We start from the raw sequence: 21,037 nt of genomic DNA on the forward strand, positions 1-21,037 counted from the left end.
TACTGTTTGTTAATGTTTCAATCAGCTGTGTGTTGAGGAATGTGGAGCTATTTAACCTGAACTTCCCCAGGTGTGCCGAGGCGCCGCTCAGTCTGGGCCCCGCCGCCCTCCCCTGCCCTTGGCACAAAGCTATCACACAAACACAATCACACACTGGCCACGCCGGGCTGCAGCTGTGCGCATCGCACCGCAGGGAAATGGGAAAAACATTGCACCAGGGAGACAGAATAAATCTTCGAACGATTCGCCTCGCCAAAGCCATATTAACCCCTGCGGTGCCGCCAGGAGAGGGAGATTTATACTGGGACGTAATGAAACAGCACGTTTAAAGTGATGTTTTACAAAGCGAAACTAACTTTTTTATATTCATCATTTGTCAATAATAAATCTCATCACTTTTGTCGGGGGGGGGGGGGGGGGGTTGTGAAACGCTGGACATGTCAAAAAGTTGATCTGACTGTGAACGCGTCACTCTAATTTAACCTTCATTTGTCAGGAGTCTTGGCGATTTGAAGCGAGACTTCCTCTTGTAATGTGATACGTTAATGAGCTATACAGAGGCAAATGAGCAGTTTTACTGGCTACGAGCCATTATGTTGACCACCAGCTCTGGTTTTAGGTTACCAGAGTTAACAGTGACTGACTGAACAGCTTCTTAGCCTAGAACTTCCTACTCAGCAAGATGGGCCATGATCTGAGCCATTGCAGCCCATCATAACCAGCAGGGTTATTTTGCTCTATTGTATAGTTACTGAGGGTCAATAAATAGAGCTTGTGAACGCACGCACACACGCACACACACACACAAACACGGTGAGACAGAGATTCAAAAATAATCGTCTTGTTTTAATCAAAACACCAATAAGGTACATTGTAAGAAAACAATATCTTCACGTAATGAGGCATTGTAATATACAATACAGTTTGTCGCTCAGGAATCTGAGAGATTTACTATTTTTACAAAAATGTTGAATGAATTCTTTTATACAGTTTGCACAAGATACAAGTGTGTAGCACAGACTTTCTTTAGAAGCTCTACATGCAACAGGCGACGCTGGTGCTCTGAACGTGTCTTGGTCCCCCGGCTAGCCCAGTCTCTCTCTGGACACCGCCGGTCTTCTTTCCTCGGGGCCCTCGGATGAATCGAGAGCCACGATTGACAGAGATCCTCGCCGCGAGAGGGTGTCCACACGGCGTCTAATTGTCTAACTTTGGGAGTCAGAAACATCCCTACACAGTTCAAGGTTTTCATCGATGTGGTGCAACATCAGGTAGCCTTGTTGATTCTCCGCGGTGCTCGCTGTGGGGTCAGATGAGGATGCTCCATGAACTCCTAACGACACATAATCCTGTCATCAGAACATCCATTCTGCAAGAAGAGAGAGAGAGAGAGAGAGGGATCGTCGTTAGTGAACCGGTGCGCAACTGGAGCTTTAGGCAAGGACATAGCAACTTCACGCGCACACTCTGACACCCAGATGAGTGTGATCCTCGTGCTTGAACGGTAAGACATTTGCACGAACAGGGACGAGTCAATTGAGCGAGATATTTACCTCCACAGTGATGCTGGCCAGCTCTGCGTTCAGGGTGGTGAGCGGTGTGCGCGGAACACTGCTAGTGGAGTGCTGGCGGCTTTTCTCCGGCTCGTCCAGCTCGACCTGCAGGTCCCAGATGTAGTCGATGACATGCTGCAGGATCTCTACCTTGCTGGCCTTCTTGTTGGTTGGTAGGGTGGGCACCAGCTCCTTCAGCTTGCTGTAGCAGCTGTTCATGTCCTGAAGGAAGACGCTCATCTGCTCGTCCAGCAGTGGGATCTTGCATTTGGAGATGGTCAGGCTCTGCTCGGACAGGCAGCGTACTACGTCCTCGCCGCCGACCTTGCTCTTCAGGGCGCAGGTAGATCCAACAACCTTCATGTTAACTCGACTAAGACGCGTAGTGTCCAGAGATGACAGGTCGTGTTGACCAGTAGCGACCTCTTAAAGGTGTTGCCAGTACAATGTTGACAGTTCGCAACAACCACATGGAAGGACCTCCTCGTTTTTATGTCGGAGCGGGATCCGTGGGCGGACCCGGGTTGTCGTGCTTGAAGACGGTGAACCAATCGTACAGCTATGTATCTATTGATGGGTGGGTCTATAGCCACCCGACTGTCCTATGTGGGCGCTCGCCTGGTTATCGGGGTTTACGATCTGTTTGAGGGATGGCGTTACAAATGGAAACAAATGTGCGTCTTTTATGGGTAATATGAGGGAATCCAGCTGTCCATGGCTTGGGGACTCTGCAGGTGTAGATTGCCTGGGGACAGTCATGGGGTGGTGGGTGGACTGAGAGAATGTGTGTAGGATGGGACGGGGTGAATAGTTAATGAGAATTAGACTACCATGGTGCCCCAGGTCCTCCCTCACTAATGGTGATGGCGTTGCAGATGTGCAGGATACTTAAGAGGATCATTACCACTCGAACATTCTGGAAAAACAGGGTTGAGCCACAGAAAGATTGCAGGGAAAAAAGTGTATAAACTGTGTAAAAAATGAGGTGATAAAAGAAACGAATCGCTTTGATTATTGTTACTATGTGCAGGAAGGCTGCCGACCATCCCTGGACAACATGTCTCCCTTTTTTTTTTAGCTCAAAGGTCTCGTACCAGGCTACTCCACCGTTCCTAGAAACACCGAGAGCTATTTGCTGCAGCAGCTCGGCGGATTCCTTCACATGTTCCGGCAGTGTGTGCTCAGCCTTGTGTGCACTCAGATCGCATCGCTCTGTTCTGAATCTTCCCCCCAGATTGTCCAAACAAGCCCAAGCAGACTGGCAGGCGCCAGCGCGGTGACGTCACCCATTCATCCGAGCCTTGACGCCTGTCAGCCTGGCGCCGCTCGGGCGGTCTCCATGGAGACGTCAAACAAGAGGGCTCGCACTCCTCCATTCACCTGCGTGGCGCGCGGAACCCTGAGAACAAACCAGCTCCGAAGCTTTGTCGTTCATTTATCACCTCCTCCTCCTCCGAGCAGCGGGATGAGATTACCGCCCCGCGCACCTGCATGGCCGCCATCGCATTTTCTCACCATAAAAACGCTGCATTCCTCCAGACCACCGCTCTCTCACCACTTGTTGCTCTTTTCAAACTTTCTATTTTAATTAAATATTCCTGCAAAAAAGCATAGCCTGACCGTTTAGTTTGTAATACATAGCTTTGAAAGTTATTTGAACTTTATTAACAGTCTCCAGCTCCTGTTCTTACCTTATTAATTTTCCCTATTAATCCAACTGCAGCAAATGACTCTGAGACAGCCCTATTATTATTATTAATAATAATAATAATAATAACCAACAATGCTCAGTCATCTGAAATATTGCAGCAAAGAAATGAAAAATTAAAGAACAAGGACAGTAACAATTAATGGTCATGTATTGATTAACTGAGATACAGGTCATTTATTGTCATGAAAAGCATATATACATTATATTATTTAGAGAAAAATGCACAATAAAAAACCTTCACAGCCTCACCTGGGGATGTCATATTTTTGTTCAGAATCCAAAGGACTAAAAACAAAGTGCTATTGATATTTGATTAACACAAAACTATAAAACTGCTGTTATTTTTTTTTGTTTAATATTGGATTATTGTTTCTGATGCATGGATATTTCAAACAGTTTTCCTACTTCTGACACTGTTGACCAGTTTAGTCCGTAACAATTCTTTTTTGTTTTAAGGTTGCTTTCCAGCACCCAGTTCAAAAATCAGTTTGCACAATACTGATGTAATCTTACAAACAGCTCAGATACAGAGCCTCCATCGGTGTTGCTTTCTTGTAACAAAGTTAACCACCACCTCTACTGTTTCTTCTGCAGTAGCCTGTAAAAACTTTTTTCAAAGCCCCCCCCCCCCTTTTTTTTTTTTCCTTTTTTCTACCCTCTGTCCTAGGTCGCAGCTGACAGGGCGGAGGGAGGGCCGGGTGGGCAGAACAATGGAGCACGATGCAGGGATTGTGGGAGAGAATCTAGGCTGGAGCCACAGTGTCTGGAGCGCCCCTCCACTCCCCTCATCCAGCTTTTGTTCAGCTGCAAAAGCTATCAGCACTTCCTACTGACACCAACAATAACTCCACACAGCTGGGCCCTTTTTAGCCTGTTTACAGCACATCAAGGCAAGAGAGAAGACAGAGGAAAAGAGGCAGAAGAGGGGAGAGAAAAGTGAAACATATTAGCTCCTGATTTTAACTGACAGAATAGCAGTGTCTGCTCCCAGCTCCCCTGCCCTCCTTCTTCACCAACCACTGAGTTATTTCTCATGTAGACCCTTCATATTTAATTATCGCTTGATATTTTTATGTCTGTGACAGACTAGGGTTTGTTGCAATGTCCTACATCTATCATACAGCAGAAAGGCAACACTTGTGTTTTGGTTTTGGTTTTTTTTACAATGCTGCATATCTTGCGTATGTTTGCGCCAGCATACAAACTGTTCCCCAGTGGTGTTTTTCAGGATAGATTGTTCCATTTGATTGAAGGGAAATGTATTCGCTAATACGCCCTCTTTATCGCAACAGCAAATAAAGCACATTACAGGAAGCCATCAGGGGAAAAGCTGGTGCAGGAATTCACTCTGAGGAAATAGGACATTCCAACACACTTTTGCTGCTGTTTTTATTGCTGCAGGGACAATAAGTAGTGCTCATACTACTTCCTGAAACATGAAAGTGACCAGAACTATGATAATGGTGGATGAGAATAAATGGTTTCTTAGACAGAGGATTTGACTTCATTGTGATTATTGAGATATACTGTTGAAAAGAAACGAGGAGGAATTTGATTATGAAAGAACGTGGGAGTTTTCAACAATTTTTACTCTCTCTCTCTCTCTCTCTCTCTCTCTCTCTCTCTCTCTCTCTCTCTCTCGCTGTCTCTCACACACACACACAGACAGAGGTCATCTCCTCGCAGCTGTGGGATTAGTTTCCAGTTCCCAGTCAGGCTCTTCCTGTTTGCTTGATAGTGATCACACCTGTGCACAGGTGTGCGGAGAGGTTCATATGGGACCTGAAGGGCTGTACGTGGTGTCAGACACAGAAACTTCTTCCACACCACAATGAGTGATGATTGACTGCTGGCGCTGACTGACATGAGACAAGTAGTTTGTGTTGAGTTTGTAACGCTGTGTCACTGCCTCTCTGGGTGTGTGTGTTTTGCATGTTTCTGCCTGGATTCCTGTAGTTGCTGGTGTGCCCTGGTGTGGCCTGGAACCTCCCAAAGCAGCCCAGCCTGTAATAACTGAGGACCCATGGTTGGGAGTCACTTCCTGTGGGAGTCCTGGTTCATGTGTCATCAGCAGCACAGACCAGCCGGAGCCTTGCCGCCTGTTGGGTGTTTTTTTCCTGTGTGCAACAGCATACTAGGTGGGTGGATGGGTGCCCTTCCCTGGGAGCCAGGGGCAGGTTACTATCTCAATCTGTGTGTGGCAGCAGAGGTCCTTGAAGCGCCACGGGTGTCCTCTGCTCCGCGTCCTTGGCCCAGGCAGCTTGCTTTCTCTCACCCTAGCAGGGACAGCTTGGTCTCTCACTTGTATACATGTAGATGTGTGTGTTCATTCACTGGACCAAAAGTTTACCCCTCCTTTTACACCCCTGTGGCCATCTCCCTCTGCCTGGTTCCCACACACACTATCAAAGCCCTTTAATGGTTTCTAATTAGCTCCCCATCTGCTGGTGACAGCGCACTGGTGGCATGCTAAAGCACCCATTGAGAGCATAGACATTGTGCTCTGGAATACTTTCCACTCCAGTGGCAATTGCCTGGAGAGAGAGCTTTAGTTGTGTGTGTGTGTGTGGGGGGGGGGGGGGGGGGGGGATGTTCAGGTCAGGTTGGGTAAGGGGAGGAAGGGGGTGTGAAGGAGGGGGGAATGCTGGGTTGTGTTCTCTACGGTCAGGGGCTTGGGGGAGGGCAGGGGTGGAGGGATATACAATGGGAGACAGTGTTACGGCTTGTTGCAAATCTAATAACGCCTGAGTCCCTCTTCCGTCCGCCGGTCATCACCCCCCGTCATCACCACCAGCAGCCAGTCCTCACCCTCCCTCCACTTATTTCATTTTAGCAACAGTTTGCAACTCACATCACATCACAGCAGACATTTTGGAGCGCTGACTTTGCAGTGAGGCTGTGGTGAAACTGACAACCTGACGAGCGTCTCTATTGTCCTGAAGAGCTTCACTGAACAATGGACGCACCTCTATAGAAACTGTAAATGTTGCCTAATGAGGCCTCTTCATTAGCAGAACCTATCTATGTGTGAATGCCGCCTGTTTGTCAGATCCTATAACGCCATCTTCTTTTCAGGACCTCCAGCAGGGTTCTGGTCCACTGGTAGCAGAAGGGGGACCAGCTGTTCCCAGCTGGTAGCCAGAAGATGCCTTTGGGGGACAGGCCTGATTGCTGCTGGCCAGCTGCCCCCTGCTGCAGGAGGGAAGAGGAGAACAAACAAAAAACGGCTGCTGCTGCTTCTGGGAAACCGTCAGATCAGCTCCAGGAGTCCAGAGGTGCAGACTGATAGAAGCACTGGAGCTAATATGATGATGGCCTCTTTTAATAGTATGGTTACACAGTTTTACTGAATGTAGAATTCAATTAAGACACTCAGGTGATCAACAACTATTAATTAGAAAGAAGGTCAAAGGTGGCATGGATAGTTCAGAAGATTTAAAAGATTATTTGTTAAAAGGGCAGATTGAAAATATGAGTGCACACTTCTAAAATATAGGTCATTCCCTTAAGCAACTAACAAGTTCAAGAAAGAAAGTATTCTGCTGCCATGGCAACTGAGAGCACCACTTTGAAATGACACCCTGAGTACAGCCATGTCGACTATTTGTATGCATCTGCATGTGTGTGTTTGTGAGTGAGAGAGAGAGACGAATAGTGTGTCACCTGACCTCTCTTTTCATCCCCCCCCCCCCCACACACACACACACAAATGCACACATCCCCACAGCTGCACAGAGGCATCCAGTCAGCACAGCCAGGGGACATGGGAGCCAAAGCCCAAAGATGGAGCATGGACAGTGGCAGCTGGGAAGCTGACAAAGCCCCATTCAGAGGGCCTGGGCCTGGGGACAATGGCTGGGCCAGGCTGAGCCCTCTCCTCCACTCTTCCACCCAAAGATTAATACTTCAGATGGGCTTCCCAGTGGCAAGCAGGGCTAAAAGGAGAGCCCTCCTGTTTGTCACCGGGCATTGTGCAAGTCGCCTGAGAACCAACCTCTTGGATTGGCTTGACAAATGAGAGCCGCCATTGACAGTGAACAGATTGGGCCTGCCACTTTTGTTTTGATTGTGGAGCGGGTATAATCAAGTTATTTGGGCCTTGGGGGAGTTTTTATTTCTCTCTCCTGATGCTCTTGACACTTAAGTCCCACCTTAACAGTCTCTGCTGGCTTAGCTGTGATCTGCTCAAGTTTCCTCTCTTGTTTGTTGTTTCTATTTATCTGTGCTGTGTGGAGAGCCCAACAGCAAGAGGAAGTTAATTTTCTTGGGTGTGGGAATCTGGATCTATACATGCTCTCCACAGAGGGCCGTGCAGGTGCAACAGGTGTAGGTGTATTCTTGTCACAGTCAATAGAGCTACAGGGCAGTGTTATTGTAGTGTTTTCTATGCAGATGTCCCCAGTACACCTGACCTGACTAATCTGTTAAAAGACACAACCTCAGCCAGGGGACGAGAGCAACTAGAGACCCTGTGAGGTGAGAAATGGGATAAATGCACTCTTTCCCAGTAACTGTGTGAGTGTAGTGCAGGTGTTTAGCCCCCAGCAAAGCAGCAATTCAGGTTAAACTGTAGGAACGCTGCCCCGCCTTCTTACTGGGAACTAGAGGTGGCTGCAGAGTACACAGCACCACACCTGCACACCTGTGCTCCCAGTGTGTGTGTGTGTGTGTGTGTGTGTGTGTGTGTGTGTGTGTGTGTGTGTGTTTTGTGATCACAGCCAATGATTTCACAACAGGAAATATTCAACTGCAGAAGTCTTGCCAAAAAGAAAACACATTTCAGCTGCATTGCATATGCAGATGTGGGTTTAAGCTGCATAGACATATAAAAGTGAGCTCAAATAAATCTCCCCTCACCACCCACCTTTTAACTGTTTGATAAAGCAACAAGCACAGGACTTAAACATTTGTTTTCATGAGCTGTGGCTGCAATAAGGGAGCCTGGGGCCATCTGCCCTGTTTGTCCCAATGTTATTACTGTGCATTGAGCAGCCATTCTCACGATAGAGGAATGTGCCCTTCTTGTAAACATCTATCGACCCCCCCCCCCCCCCCCCCCCCCAAGTGCCAGAAGCTTGACTCCTTTTCCCTGGTCACTCCCATTCCTCCTCACATACCCATCAACCCATCACCCTCTCATCCACCCTTCAACTGCCCAGGCTGCCCAGGAGGATTCTCCCCTGGTTCCCACGTAGGATGGAGCCCCAGGGCTCACTTCCAGGGATCTGCCTGTGTGAAAGCTGGAAGTAGCAGAAGGTGCCCTACTTTTAAACTTCATTCTTCTCCCCGGGATTGTTTCAAGGGCTCTAACAAAAGAAGAAAAAGCCTGGGTGTGGGTCAGCAGGGTTGTGGTTGTGCATCTAGGTTATACTCATGAATCTGCGTGCATGCATGTTCATGTGACAGTGTGTATGTGTGCACGTGAAGGGAGGGCTGGGGGATTATAAAGAGGAAGTAAATGGGAAGTACACACTAGTGACAAAATAAGAGGGAGACATTCCTTTGCTGCCCCTCCTCACTCCCTCTCTCTTCCCGCTCCCTCCGCTGTGGCAGGGCCCTGGGAAAATCAAACAGGTGGTTTGGGCCTGGCAGGAAAGCTGGCTGGGCCTGGGGTGGGCAGGCCTACAGGCTGCTGGGGGCTATCAAAAGCTCTTAGGCCCAGCTTTAGGCCAACACTCTGAATGGCCCCGGGCTTCATTATCATGTGAATTCTGGGAACTGCCCTGGGCCCCCAGTAACACCAGTGAGCTGCCCATATGGCGTTCGCTTGGCAACTACGGAGACCCAGCAACTCCTCCTCACCCCTCCACCCCCATCCATACTCTTCCATTCCAGCACTCCTGATATCAAAGGAGAGGGGAGTCCAGCCCCCCTCAACCGGCGGTCTTCTCTTGGGGGGGCTGGACCACACAGAGGACCACCGGACAGTCCTTGGGGACCCTGGATAACGCGTTACTCTATAGGGTTCCAAAGCTAGCTGGATTTACCTATTGAATTAGCATTAAAGTCACTTTCCAGTGCTGTCAATTTAGCATCAAAATCCAAAGCTTCAACTGATGAAGATGTCAGCTGCCTCTTCTTATCACCAGGGGCCTCCTTAACTGACTACTCTGCTCCCCTCATTCTCATTTGAACTGGGGGTTTTTTGACGGGTGAATTCTGTCTGAATGATCACTCATCATACCAGACGCAGTACAAAAAGTCATCAAGACATGTCTGCGAAACGCATCTATGAACTTAGATTGTAAACTAGCTCACAGCTAACATAATAGATGGAGCTAGTCAGTCACATTAACTCACATTTCTTTCAATTTGATTTCTAACAATTTCTAAATCACAGTTCTCAGTTGCATGCTGGATCAATAATGAACATGGACAGGATTGTATGATGTAATCTTCCACATAGATGTAAAAAGATACTTAAAAATCACCACAACTGGTCTACTGAGTATAATATTCTTTATTTTCGTCCAGGTTAAGATTAAGCTTTTCTCTAGAAGCACGTGGCCAGTCAAATTAAACCATACCAGTATTTTAATGGCAGCAACGATGCACATACAGTAATATCCATGGCACCATGCTGTGGGCGGTCACCATTATCCTTCCATATGTATGCAGTGACAACCATCTAAGATAATAACCTAGCAAGGTTTTTGATTTTGCTAGTTGAGGAGATGTCACTTAACAACAGAGCAGGAATTCTGCTCTGGCGGCTGCAGGCGGCCACCTGCATTATGGAGTAACAGGCGGGGGAGGAAGGATGTGTGTTATAGTTGCCACATGATCTCATGCTGATGAAGAAACGTTGGATGGCTCCGGCATTGTTCATTGTGATTACAGAAGTGTCTGTGTGTGTGTGTGTGTGTGTGTGTGTGTATGTGTGTGTGTGTTCATGAACTTATTTAGCAACATGTGTGGTTAATCTAGTCAGTTTACCTCACTGCACCTGTGCTAAAGAAGGCAAGATATGGAAGAAGAGAGCGAAACAGAAAGAGAGATGGTGTGTGTGTGTGTGTGTGTGTGTGTGTGTGTGTGTGTGTGTGTGTGAGGGAGGGAGCGAGAGAGCGAGAGAGAACAAAAGTAAGAGAAAGAGATTTGAGTGGGATCTGACTTCTGAGGAACTCTACTCTCTGTGATTCATGCTGTTGCACACTTACAAAATTCACTCCCAATGCAGCTGTGCAGGCCACACGTGCAATATGATTTCACAACATCTTCTCTGGCCTTGGAAATTCCATTTTTCCTACAGACCTCTCACCCCCTTCCCTCCTGTCAGTGTGCTGATGTGTTCGACTGAAAGAGAGGCAGGTGCACCACTTAGTCATCCCTCTGTTCCGTAACTGCCTCCTCACTGAGCTCTGAGTCAGACGTGAAGACTTGAGAGTCACATGTTTATCCCTCCAGCCGTCAGCTCCACTGTGCTGCTGCTGCTGCTGCTGCTGCTGCTGGTGACAGTGTTGTTATCACCCAGCTCATCACCGCTGCTGTACATGTCAACATCCAGCTGGGAAGAGGGCGCAGTCTCAGCCTGAGAATCTCCAGTGACTCAGCATTTCTGGGTTTCAGTCCCTGCGTGTTGCCCTACAGCGATTATTTGTTTACAGTATCACTGTCTTTCTAGGATTTGATTTGATTCACTTCATGTCCACTCATAACTCAGGAGAGCATCAGCGCGTTCTCACCCAACATGACGTGTGTGTGGTGTGTGCCGAAGCAGTGATTCATCCACAGCTGCCCCCCCCCCCCCCGACTGACTACAGCAACCATGTTTAAAACAAACTCAGCTCAGCAACAGAAATGGAAGCTTCTTTCTGTCCTGGAAACTGAAACAAGGCTTTGTTCAATTATCCGAGTAACATCATTGTTCCCAGTCGATTACGCCGCTTGTGTGAGACTCACTTGATATAGTCAAACATGCGCTGTCATCACCCAGTAACACAGTTCAGTGCAGGAAGGATCGGAGATTGCATGAACAATTTTTCTTTTGAGATATTATCCAAACTAGGTTTCATAATGTTTCAATCCAATCCAAGTTAGATTTTTTTAACAAGAAAATGGAAGTGGGATTCACTGATCTGACACCTGGGTTGGAATCAGCCCAAGTCTTGCTCTTACTTGGGATTCGTCCATGCCGTGACCCGTCCAAATGAAAAAAAAGTTCATTTGTCCATGTGTCATACGTCAATGGTCTTCCATCGGTTGTGTTTAGCTTTTAGAAAAAGGTAGGGACCAGTTAAGTACACAGATTTAAACAGAGAGAGGTGAAAAAGTAAAAAAATGAAACACTTGATATCATCAGAAACCTATTGACCAGGCATCAGCATCAGAAAGAAAATGTCAGACCTGTGGGTCCCAGTGCTCTTTACGTCTTGTGCATGAATCCTTTCAGTCTGACTTGTTTGGCCTGTCATACATGTGCAAATTGATGTTCCCATATTCTGTATTAAATTTTGTACATATTTTTCAAGAGTCCAACCAAGAGAGGATAAATTCTTGTTTTGTTTTGTTTTTTTAGCTGTTCATCTGACAATACTCGTGGTTGTTAGACGCAAAAAGCCTCACACATCAGAGTGAAATTGTTACGCGACTCATTATATTATTATCATGCTACTCCGCAACATCACCTGAGCTGCATTGCCTCATAATGGCTCGATAACAATATAATATTAAACGTTGTGCAGCACAAATTCCTCAGCACTCCTCAACGATATCAAAAAACTCAGAGTTCTTTTTCATCTGACTTTATAATCGTTATCACATTATCTGTTCGCATACCAAAGCAAATGACCAACTGTTTATAGATACAAAGTGGAGACAACTGTGTCAAAAGCAACAAAGTGTTTTTCTCAGAGAACATAAAGTAAAAGCTTGAAGTTTAGATGTCCAACTGCAACAGCACACACAAACACTTACTAGGAGGAATATAAATATGCATTGATGTTGTAGAGATTTACTGGAAAATATAGTTTACATCACTGGAGAGCCGTCCATGGGTCCCTTCCTTGTTACTATGATTTCTGCTGGAATCCTGGAGGGAATTTCTCAAAATTTACCACAAAGTGTGACTCCCAGGTTTTATGATGATATGATGAGGGTCACAATTTGACTGTTTTTTTTTGGTGTTTTTTTTTTTATTGTCTCTTTTGTCATAATCAAGAGTTTAAGTTAGGTTAACCGTCAGGAATCAAGTTAACAACACGTTTGTTTTGTGTTTCAACGGTAACAAGTGTTTCTTTCTTTATATAATGATTCCAGTAACTTCATTTAGCAGCTGCAATGGATCTGATGAAAGAGAAAGTTCATGCTGCTCAAGGACGAAAAGCTGAAGGAGATCAGGTGATCTTACTTGAGTGTAAACAAGGTTTTTAATCAAAATACATTGTGTTCTTGTAGAAAATCAAATGTGCATATTTAGATATTAGACCCTCAAAGATTAATTTCCAAAAAATGTAACTTTATTGTAAGGAGGGATATTCTAACACATATATAACTGAAACATTTAAATTAAAAATAAAAGGTTTCATTCAATTCAGATATTAGTAGTTTCACATTTGATTATTTCCATCCGGCATTGACAGAGCTGTTGATGTCACTTATTGATCACAATGAAAACATGTGTTGAACTGACATTAAGCTTACTCAGTATGTTAACTAAAAATGATTCCAGTGCTTAGACTGTTTCTATGGCAACGGGAGCAGGCCAAGGATGAAAACCTCTGCCCTGAACCTAATGTATTTATGTATGTTCTGTTTTCAACAAGAGGGAGCAAACAGAAGATTAATTCACTAAATTGCATTGATTCATATTGATATTGCATAAAGTCCACTTGATTTATTTGTGGGGAAAAAACATGTCCAGGTCATTTCAACTCAGCTGCAGCTCATAGCAACAACGGGTGGTTGGAGGACCCTACTTCTTATTAGTTTCATCACCATAGTGTTTGAGTCGCTAATCTAGAGATGTAGTTTGGGATTTTATTTCTTCATGATATCGTGATCATGCCCACATTTCAAATTTTTTACTCATGGAAATATAAGACGTGTCTTTTTTATAAATTGTCCTCAACATTCGAGTTTTTCTCTGATCCAGGACAGATCTCCATGAACATATTCCTAAAAAGTCACGTGTAGTCTTTTGCGTAATCCTACGAACACACCAAACTCATGAGCTCCTCGCTGGAAGCTAGCAAACACATGTACTTTTACTTGGTTTCTCTTTAGATACTGGTCATTATTGAGTAAACCCTATACCGTATAGACACACATAAACACACATATATAATATGTGTGTGTGTGTAAAAATATATATACACATGTATGTATGTGTGTATATATATATATATATACACATATACATATATATACATACATAATGCGTTGAGAGCTATATTCATCGTGTCATGAAGCATTTCAACTCCTAATCCCCTTCTTCACCCACCCACTCACACAACTCTTATCCCTCTTCGCGCTAAAAGAGCCAGCAGGTGAAACTGAAAGAAAAGAGAAAGGTTCTTCGAATGGTGAGAAATGAGAGAGGCGTTGAGGAGTGAGCGAATGAGTTAGAGAATGAGAAAATCAGAGGGAGAGACAGCATGGATTCTTTTCTTTGGGGCCTTAAAGACATGTTTCCCTCAGATGTTGGCTCTTCTTCACATGCTAATGGTTCACTCTTATTCCCAAGCTGGGCCTTAGCATAACAATGCAGTGGAAGTGAAAGAGCTAAACCTCTGCTTTCTTAAAGAAGAAAAAGCTGGGCTTTTCTTGTGGGCTAATGCCCCTCTCTCTTATTGTGCTCCTGGTGAAAGGCCCGAGGAACGCAGAGGCAAGGTGATCACAGAGTTTACTGAAAATGAGACTGAAACAACACACAGGCCCGTAGGCACTGGTGAAGTCACTGAAAGCCTGATAAATGACCAAATATAGAGCACTGGCCCCAAGCCAGAACTCTCTCCCGAGTATGATGACTGAAGTCATTTAGAATATTATCAGCTTTTGCTTTTAAAGCTGTGCTGAATTATCTCTGTTGGAAGAATCCAAGCCAAATGTTATGACTGTGTGTCCCATACTGACTCCAAGATGCCAGAGTCCCATCTGAGCAGCAGTTGCGAGCCTGAAGGGTTTTTGGATGAACTGCAATCTGACCTTGATGGGGCCCTGGTAGATACTGTAGTGAGAGGCTGATAGCCTCTGATAGCAAATGGAGAACATATGGTTTTCGTCTTCATCATTTATCAGTGACGCATGAGCAGGATCGAAGGTAAAGGACATGTGGGAGGACACAGTGATCATGAAGGGGTCGCATGGGCATGACAACTTCAACTTATCCATGTTTATTCGATGTCATTGTGCCTTTCTTAGATATTTCAGCTGTTTTTGAGGAAATGTGGCAGTCTGAAAATATTCATCATGTTGCATTGCAGTGTGCAGCTGTTAAGAACAATACAGGAAAAGGAAACAAAGACATTAAACAAAGAAAATAGTCAAATACATGGATACAGTTACGGAAAGATTCAATTAACAAATTCATCAGGAAACACAAATTAGCAACTGCAAAACTGAGTGGTGAGAGCTGGTGATAAGAAGAACAGTAGCTGATGTAAGTTAAAAGGCATTGCCACTTACTGTGACGTGTCATCTCTAAGAAATCCAAATGAGTCTTCATCTGTTGTCCCTCGGCCTTCAGTGTGACGATAGCTGATAAGTACCCCCAATTATCAAGTTTTACCCCATTAACACCTCTGATGTTCTCCCTCATTCCTCCATCCCTCCAGCACTCCATCGCTCCCCCATCCCCCTTTATGCAGATCAGCGATGGGTCCAGGTGCAACACAGAAGAAGTTAGCACGTCCCCAACACAGCAACGCTTTCTATTTACATGCAAAATGACAAGCTGAGCCTTTAAATGTGTGAACACAGGTGTGTGTGTGTGTGTGTGTGTGTGTGTGTGTGTGTGTGTGTGTGTGTGTGTGTGTGTGTGTGTGTGAGAGTGAGCCATAGTGAGACACTAGTTTGTTTGCCCTGACATTTATAGTCTGTTTGCTCTGATGCTGGTGAATTACAGTGGTGAAGATCTTTGTGGAGACACAAGCTGAAAATATGTCTCTCACAAACACAAGCCTGCATTTACAGAATTCTTTAATGTGCATGTGTGTGTGCGCTGAAGGGAAGTCGTCGGTGGCACCCAATATCATTTGAAGAGGAGCTTCACAGCGTCAGTCACATCACTCTTTGGTGCCAGGCACATTTTATAGGCATTCAATAAATGACACACAGCTGGCAGCATGGAGACAGATGTCATGGCTGTCACCATGCCAAACTGTTTTTCCCTCCCTCTTTCCCTCTCTCACACTTTGGTGTTCAGCTGGGCTACTTCCCTCCCTCCCTCCCTTCAGGGTCCAGACTTCGTGGAGCCAAAGCTGCAAAAACCCACTTCCTGGAGCTGGTGTTCACTTCCTTTTCTTTTTGTGTGACTTCCTGGTCTGCCTCTGTGATCAGGCCGGTCAGAGCTGAATCTGGGAGCAACTTCCTGATGCACAGACAGCTGCAGAGATAATTCTTTCTTTCTGCTTTCATCAGGACTTTTTCTATCCCTCTTTCTGTGGGAGCCCACTCCCCCCACCCATATTCTTTTTCCATACACTCTGCTGAGCTATGGAAATGATGCAAAATTAATCAGATCCCCAGAAACAGAGACTTTTGAAAGGTACCGTCACAGAAAAATGAGCCCATTCCCTATAAAGTCCACCCTACAGCCCATTCCTGCTACACTGGTGTCCACCTTATCCTCCCCGTAGACGGCGAGTGAAGGAATATCGTGGAATAGTGATGAGGCCGGCTTCTGCAAGGCATGGTCAACAACTAGGTAGCCACCCATGCAGTTAATCTGGGATAATGGGACAAGATTTAATAGTGAGTTCATGCGATTGGAAAGGTCATCCTTCTATAAAGAAGCAATGGTATGAAGAAAACCTGCAACATGTTTGCGCCCACTAAATTGTCATCTGTGGTCAGATCATGAAGAAGAAGCATTGAAAACTTCATTGTTCTAATAGAACAAATACAATAAATAAGACTCAGGGGTCATTATTTCAATTGCACTTTGAAATAATAACAGGTAACCTTACTTAAGATAAGATAAGAAGCTTTATTGTCATTATACACAGGTGTGCAATGAAATTCTGAGATGAAATATATCTATATCTATATATAGATATAGATATAGATATAGATAAACAGCAAATTCACAAAAGTAAATGGAGATAACGTTCATCGAACTTGACATAGTCCCTGGACATAGGCCATATAGTTGCCAACCTAAAATTGCCTTCTTGTTTTTCTTCTTCCTTTGGTAAACCCTTTGGACTTTATATGAATTTGGTGTTTTCCATCCTCCATCCATTTTCTACCGCTTATCCTGTTAAGGGTTGCGGGGAGGCTGGAGCCTATCCTAGCAGCCTTCGGACAAGAAGCGGGGTTCACCCTGGACAGGTCACCAGTCCATCGCAGAGCCTTACAGTCATTGAATCTCACACTTTATATTTATACACAGCTAAGATTAATTTTTAGGTTCAGTGTGGTCATTTGGAATTTGTGTCATGTCTCTTACACTGTTTTTTGTCTTTCTTTGTATTTTCAGTTTATCATGTGTTCTGTTATTGTAAGATTCCTTTGAATGACTGCATATGGAAATGGGCTTTCTGCTAAATCTTGTGTACACATATATTTATTACCTGTGCATTATCAATATTAAAATGCACACTCCTTTTCTAAATAAAATGAACTAAACTATCCGTCCATCCTTCCATCCATTTTCTACAACTTATCCTGTTAAGAGTCGCGGGGGGTTTGAGTCTATCCCAGCTGACATCGAGCGAGAGGCGGGGTTCACACTGGAGAGGTCACCAGTCCGTCGCAGGGCCACCACGAGCATTTAGGGGCTCAGTAACTTGCTTAAGGATACTTCAACATGGTCACCAGGGGAAGGGAGGATCGTACCAGTGACCCTTGGGTTGCTAGATGGCCACTCTACCTCTGAGCCATGCCGCCCCCTTGACTAAACCACATTAATAAAAAAATATTCTGGTAGATGCCCCCTCACATTTCCTGTCTTTTCATAACAAATCAATGATTAAAGAAACAAACCAACAAGAACTGAGAAGTTTATACAGGGAAAGCGTCAATGCTCAACAGATAACCACCGCTGGCATTGTTTGGTTCTGTGTAAACGAGGAAAGCATCATCGCACCATGGTCATTTCTACGCTGATATACTGGAATCCTCCGGCGACAGTGGTTAGAGTCGGGGCATTCCTAAGCTAGTGTTCATGCACTGTCTGTGTGTGATGAAGCAGTTTTAACTAACTGAGATCAATAAAGTATTTATGCCTCTGACTCTGATATTGTGGCACCTCTGTGTTAAAGGCATGTATGTTTCTGCTAGGTCGAGTTTGTGCTCCAAATCCAAGAATCCTGTGACAGTTCAGGTGAGAGAGAGCAGGAGGCCTCAGAGGGTGAGCAAACACAGCAACAGCACGAGGAGTGAGAGTGGAGGAGGTGTAGGAGAGTTAAAACTGTTTGAGTTTAGACGCCTCTCTGTCTGAGCTCTTGGTGTATCCCATCCTGCAACACATCACCCATCATCCATGTCTGTTATTTTATCGCTGCCCATTCAAAAATTTTATCTCCTCCATTGTGCAAATAAACTCTCTGGATGTAAAGCATCAGTCTCATTTTCTCCAGCATATGTTCACCTTATGTTGCTTCCTCTCTGTATGTCCATCCGGCCACCTGGGCCACTGGTGACACTGCTTTGTATGAACAGGGTCAGACCAGAGGTCGGGAGCAAGAGGACTAGCCTGAAAATAGAAGGTAGGGTCCTGGTGTGCGGGCTGAGCTAGCCTGCAGAGAGGCCACGGGCCGATTAGAACCAGTATGCCACCTGAATGTCCCCTGAGGTCAAACTGTTGGAGTCTCTTTTGAACTGGTAAGTTGCAGCTAACATGTGGACTCCTTACAGACAGACCATGTGGTGTATCAGCCAGCTTTATGTTTTACACTCTAGACTTTGGTTTGCTGCTGCCATGCATTTGAGGTTCTCTGAGGAGAACAACCTGGCAGGGCCAATAAATACTTGGACTAGATAACGAGTGTTGTTTCACCTGAATACTCACTGTGAAGTCAAACAAGCCCAAAGGATACCTGCTCAGGGTTTATATGGTCTCAGTCAATATCTCCACAGATAACATCACGCTATCTAGAATCTCAGCTATGCTAACAGAGCCTAACATGGATAAAAGCTAGTGGAAAAGTGAAGGTGTCTCGGAGAGATAAGAAAATAAAACAACGACAGGAATGATACAATCTCTATCCATCATAATTAAGGTGATGTCGTTTTTGGGAATCATCCTCAGGGTTGAGTGTGGGCATGTTCTGACTGGACCCCCCCCCAATCCTGACTGTGTGCTGGCTCTGGGCCGCATGGCTTGGCCCGGCTGGCTGTTCCCTGGAGAGTTGCTGAGTGACAAGGGAACATGACGGCCTCTCCTCACGCCCTTCACTTCCTGAGATACAGCGTGGCCCTGCAGCCCCCCGGAGCTCCACATGGCAGCAGGCTAAGTACACACACAGGAAGAGGTGACATCTGAGACAGCAACAGTGTGTTATCTCTGAGCTCTGGTGAAAGTTTGGAGAGAGTTTTATTGTATCTTAGGGTCATCTCATAGTATTTGACAGACATACAAACTGAACAAAAATTAAACTTGTATTCCTTGTTGTTCCATTTTAAGAAACACAAAATGTGTTAATATTTTCTGGAGCGTATGTATTGTTTCTTGAAATATAATGACTTATTAATAGCTTGCCTAATTATCAATAAAGTAATAAGGAATGTTTCAGAAAAAAACGTGTCAGTGAAAGCTACAGTCTGATTGTACCAACACTTCTATTTTTTGCTTAAAGTCATAGAAATTTGTATAATATTTGATTTTTAAAAAATCTAATAATAGATTCAAAGCCTTGTAAAGGCATTATCCGGCATTATCCGGATTAACCCAGGGTCTATCGGAGAATGTTTTTTCATATAAAAGGAGATGCTTTAGAAGAGCTCAGGGATGAATGTGTAATGAGCTCGAAATAACCAAAAGCCACTTTTTTCTCTCTTTTCTGCGTCCTCCCTCCCTCCTCCCCTCCCTGTCCTTTTTTCTCCTCTTTTGGGAAACATGCCTTTCCCAGCTGCACAGCCCCCACAGCACGAGGCCAGGCCAGGAGCACAGCTGGCCAGACTTGGTGGAGCCAGTCGACAGGCGCATGGAGCGCAGCCCGCCCAGGGCCCGCTTCCTCCACAAACATGCCCAGGTGTGGGGCCTCTGAGCTGGGCTTCTGATCTCCTCCATACAGCACTGTGTGTGTGTGTGTGTGTGTGTTGTGTGTGTGTGTGTGTGTGTGTGTGTGTGTGTGTGTGTGTGTGTGTGTGTGTGTGTGTGTGTGTGTAAGGGGAGGGCAATGGGATGAAGGATCAAGAAGGCAAAAAGGGGGATGGGGGGGGGGTGGTGTTGAGGGGGGTGTCCCTGCTGAAGCTGTGTCAACATTGTGTGTTAATGTGTATGAGTATGTACATCTGTATCTGCATGTGTTTGTGTTTTGGGAAGTGAGGGTCACCCTTGGGGGACACAGTGGGCAACAACAATTACCACAGCATTGTAGCTAAATTGTATTTGAATTGTTCGTCCCTGCCCACAGCAGGCCTGTGCCAGGAGAGAGACACTTAGCACAGCGATGTAATTACTGTGCAACAACTCATTTGGAAAATGCAACACTAAAAATACCAGACAGAAAATATTTGATCACCAGCATAAGGAGTTCAAACTCAGAATGTCTATCAGTGCAGATCACTGAGTACCTGCCACATATTTTCAATATCTGACAACTTTCTGTTAACTGGCACTGTACATGCTTACTGTACTCTGTACTCTTAAACAAAAACACACTCCTGAACACACACTGCAGCTCAGGTCACAGAGCTCGCCTGAGTAACCCTTCCATGAATTGCCTCATAAATCACTACACAACTCTGTGCCTAAATGAGTTCAGATTGCTTCGAAACAGTGACATTACTTGTTGCTGATTTGATATGCAGCCCCACCACACACACACGCACACACACACACACACACACGCACACACACACACACACACACACAGACTTTTTTTCTACTGAGTTACAACTGTTGATGACCTCACACTGGTCTGGTTGTCATCTATATCAAGCATTTAACATTATAACCAGATTCAAAGTCCATTTCAACCTTTATTGCACGTAAGCATGCACACATATTTAGGAACGTGCACACCAGATGAAACTTAGTGTAACAGCAGGCATATGAGCTAGGGTCAGATCAGATAAGGCAACGCCAGACAGCCTCAGATAAGCTCTTTGAACGGCTGCAGCGTCAGGGAGACGTTTTCCCTCCAGCCATTTCACATGATGACTGCTGGCCAGGCGACTGCTGCTGCTACCGGCTTGTTTGTGGCCTGGCCCTACTACTAATTAACTAGGAGAGCCCAGGGCCCTCTGACTGACTGCCTTGTCTCTAGCAATCCCCCCACTCAGGATTGCTCATGCATGCATGACAACAGACACACATGCAAACACACAGTAACACAGACGCCAATCTGTTAAGGACCCCAAGAGGATCTTGGATGGAGTAGGTGGCCCTCTTGTGGTATAAAATGGCTTTTGAAGATCAGAAAGGGCTGTCATCTCATGTGTTGCGCTT

The 21,037-nt window shown here is 45.3% G+C and overlaps 1 protein-coding gene and 1 long non-coding RNA gene across 2 annotated transcripts; one reads left to right on the top strand and one right to left on the bottom strand.

The window, feature by feature from the left end:
- Positions 1–825: 825 nt before the first annotated feature.
- On the bottom strand, positions 826–2,029 carry id1 (inhibitor of DNA binding 1, HLH protein). Its single transcript, XM_086200617.1, has 2 exons — positions 1,554–2,029; positions 826–1,369 (listed from the first exon to the last, which is right to left on the bottom strand). The coding sequence occupies exons 1-2, from the start codon at positions 1,914–1,916 to the stop codon at positions 1,334–1,336; spliced, it is 399 nt and encodes a 132-aa protein (XP_086056743.1). The 5' UTR covers positions 1,917–2,029; the 3' UTR covers positions 826–1,333.
- Positions 1,448–7,112, top strand: LOC147267627 (uncharacterized). The gene is made up of 3 exons (XR_015112265.1): positions 1,448–1,504; positions 6,340–6,539; positions 6,992–7,112. It is a non-coding gene; the product is annotated as an uncharacterized LOC147267627 (long non-coding RNA).
- Positions 7,113–21,037: the final 13,925 nt, after the last annotated feature.

The sequence above is a fragment of the Aulostomus chinensis genome, chromosome 3 (assembly GCF_037954235.1).
Source record: "Aulostomus chinensis isolate RoL2024-O1b breed Wild chromosome 3, RoL_Achi_v1.0, whole genome shotgun sequence".
NCBI lineage: Eukaryota > Metazoa > Chordata > Actinopteri > Syngnathiformes > Aulostomidae > Aulostomus > Aulostomus chinensis.

Coding starts and splice junctions, on each gene's coding strand:
- id1 (XM_086200617.1), bottom strand. CDS start 1,916: ATGAAGGTTGTTGGATCTACCTGCGCCCTGAAGAGCAAGGTCGGCGGC. Junction 1,370..1,553: donor TGGCCAGCATCACTGTGGAG/GTAAATATCTCG, acceptor CTCTTCTTGCAG/AATGGATGTTCTGATGACAG.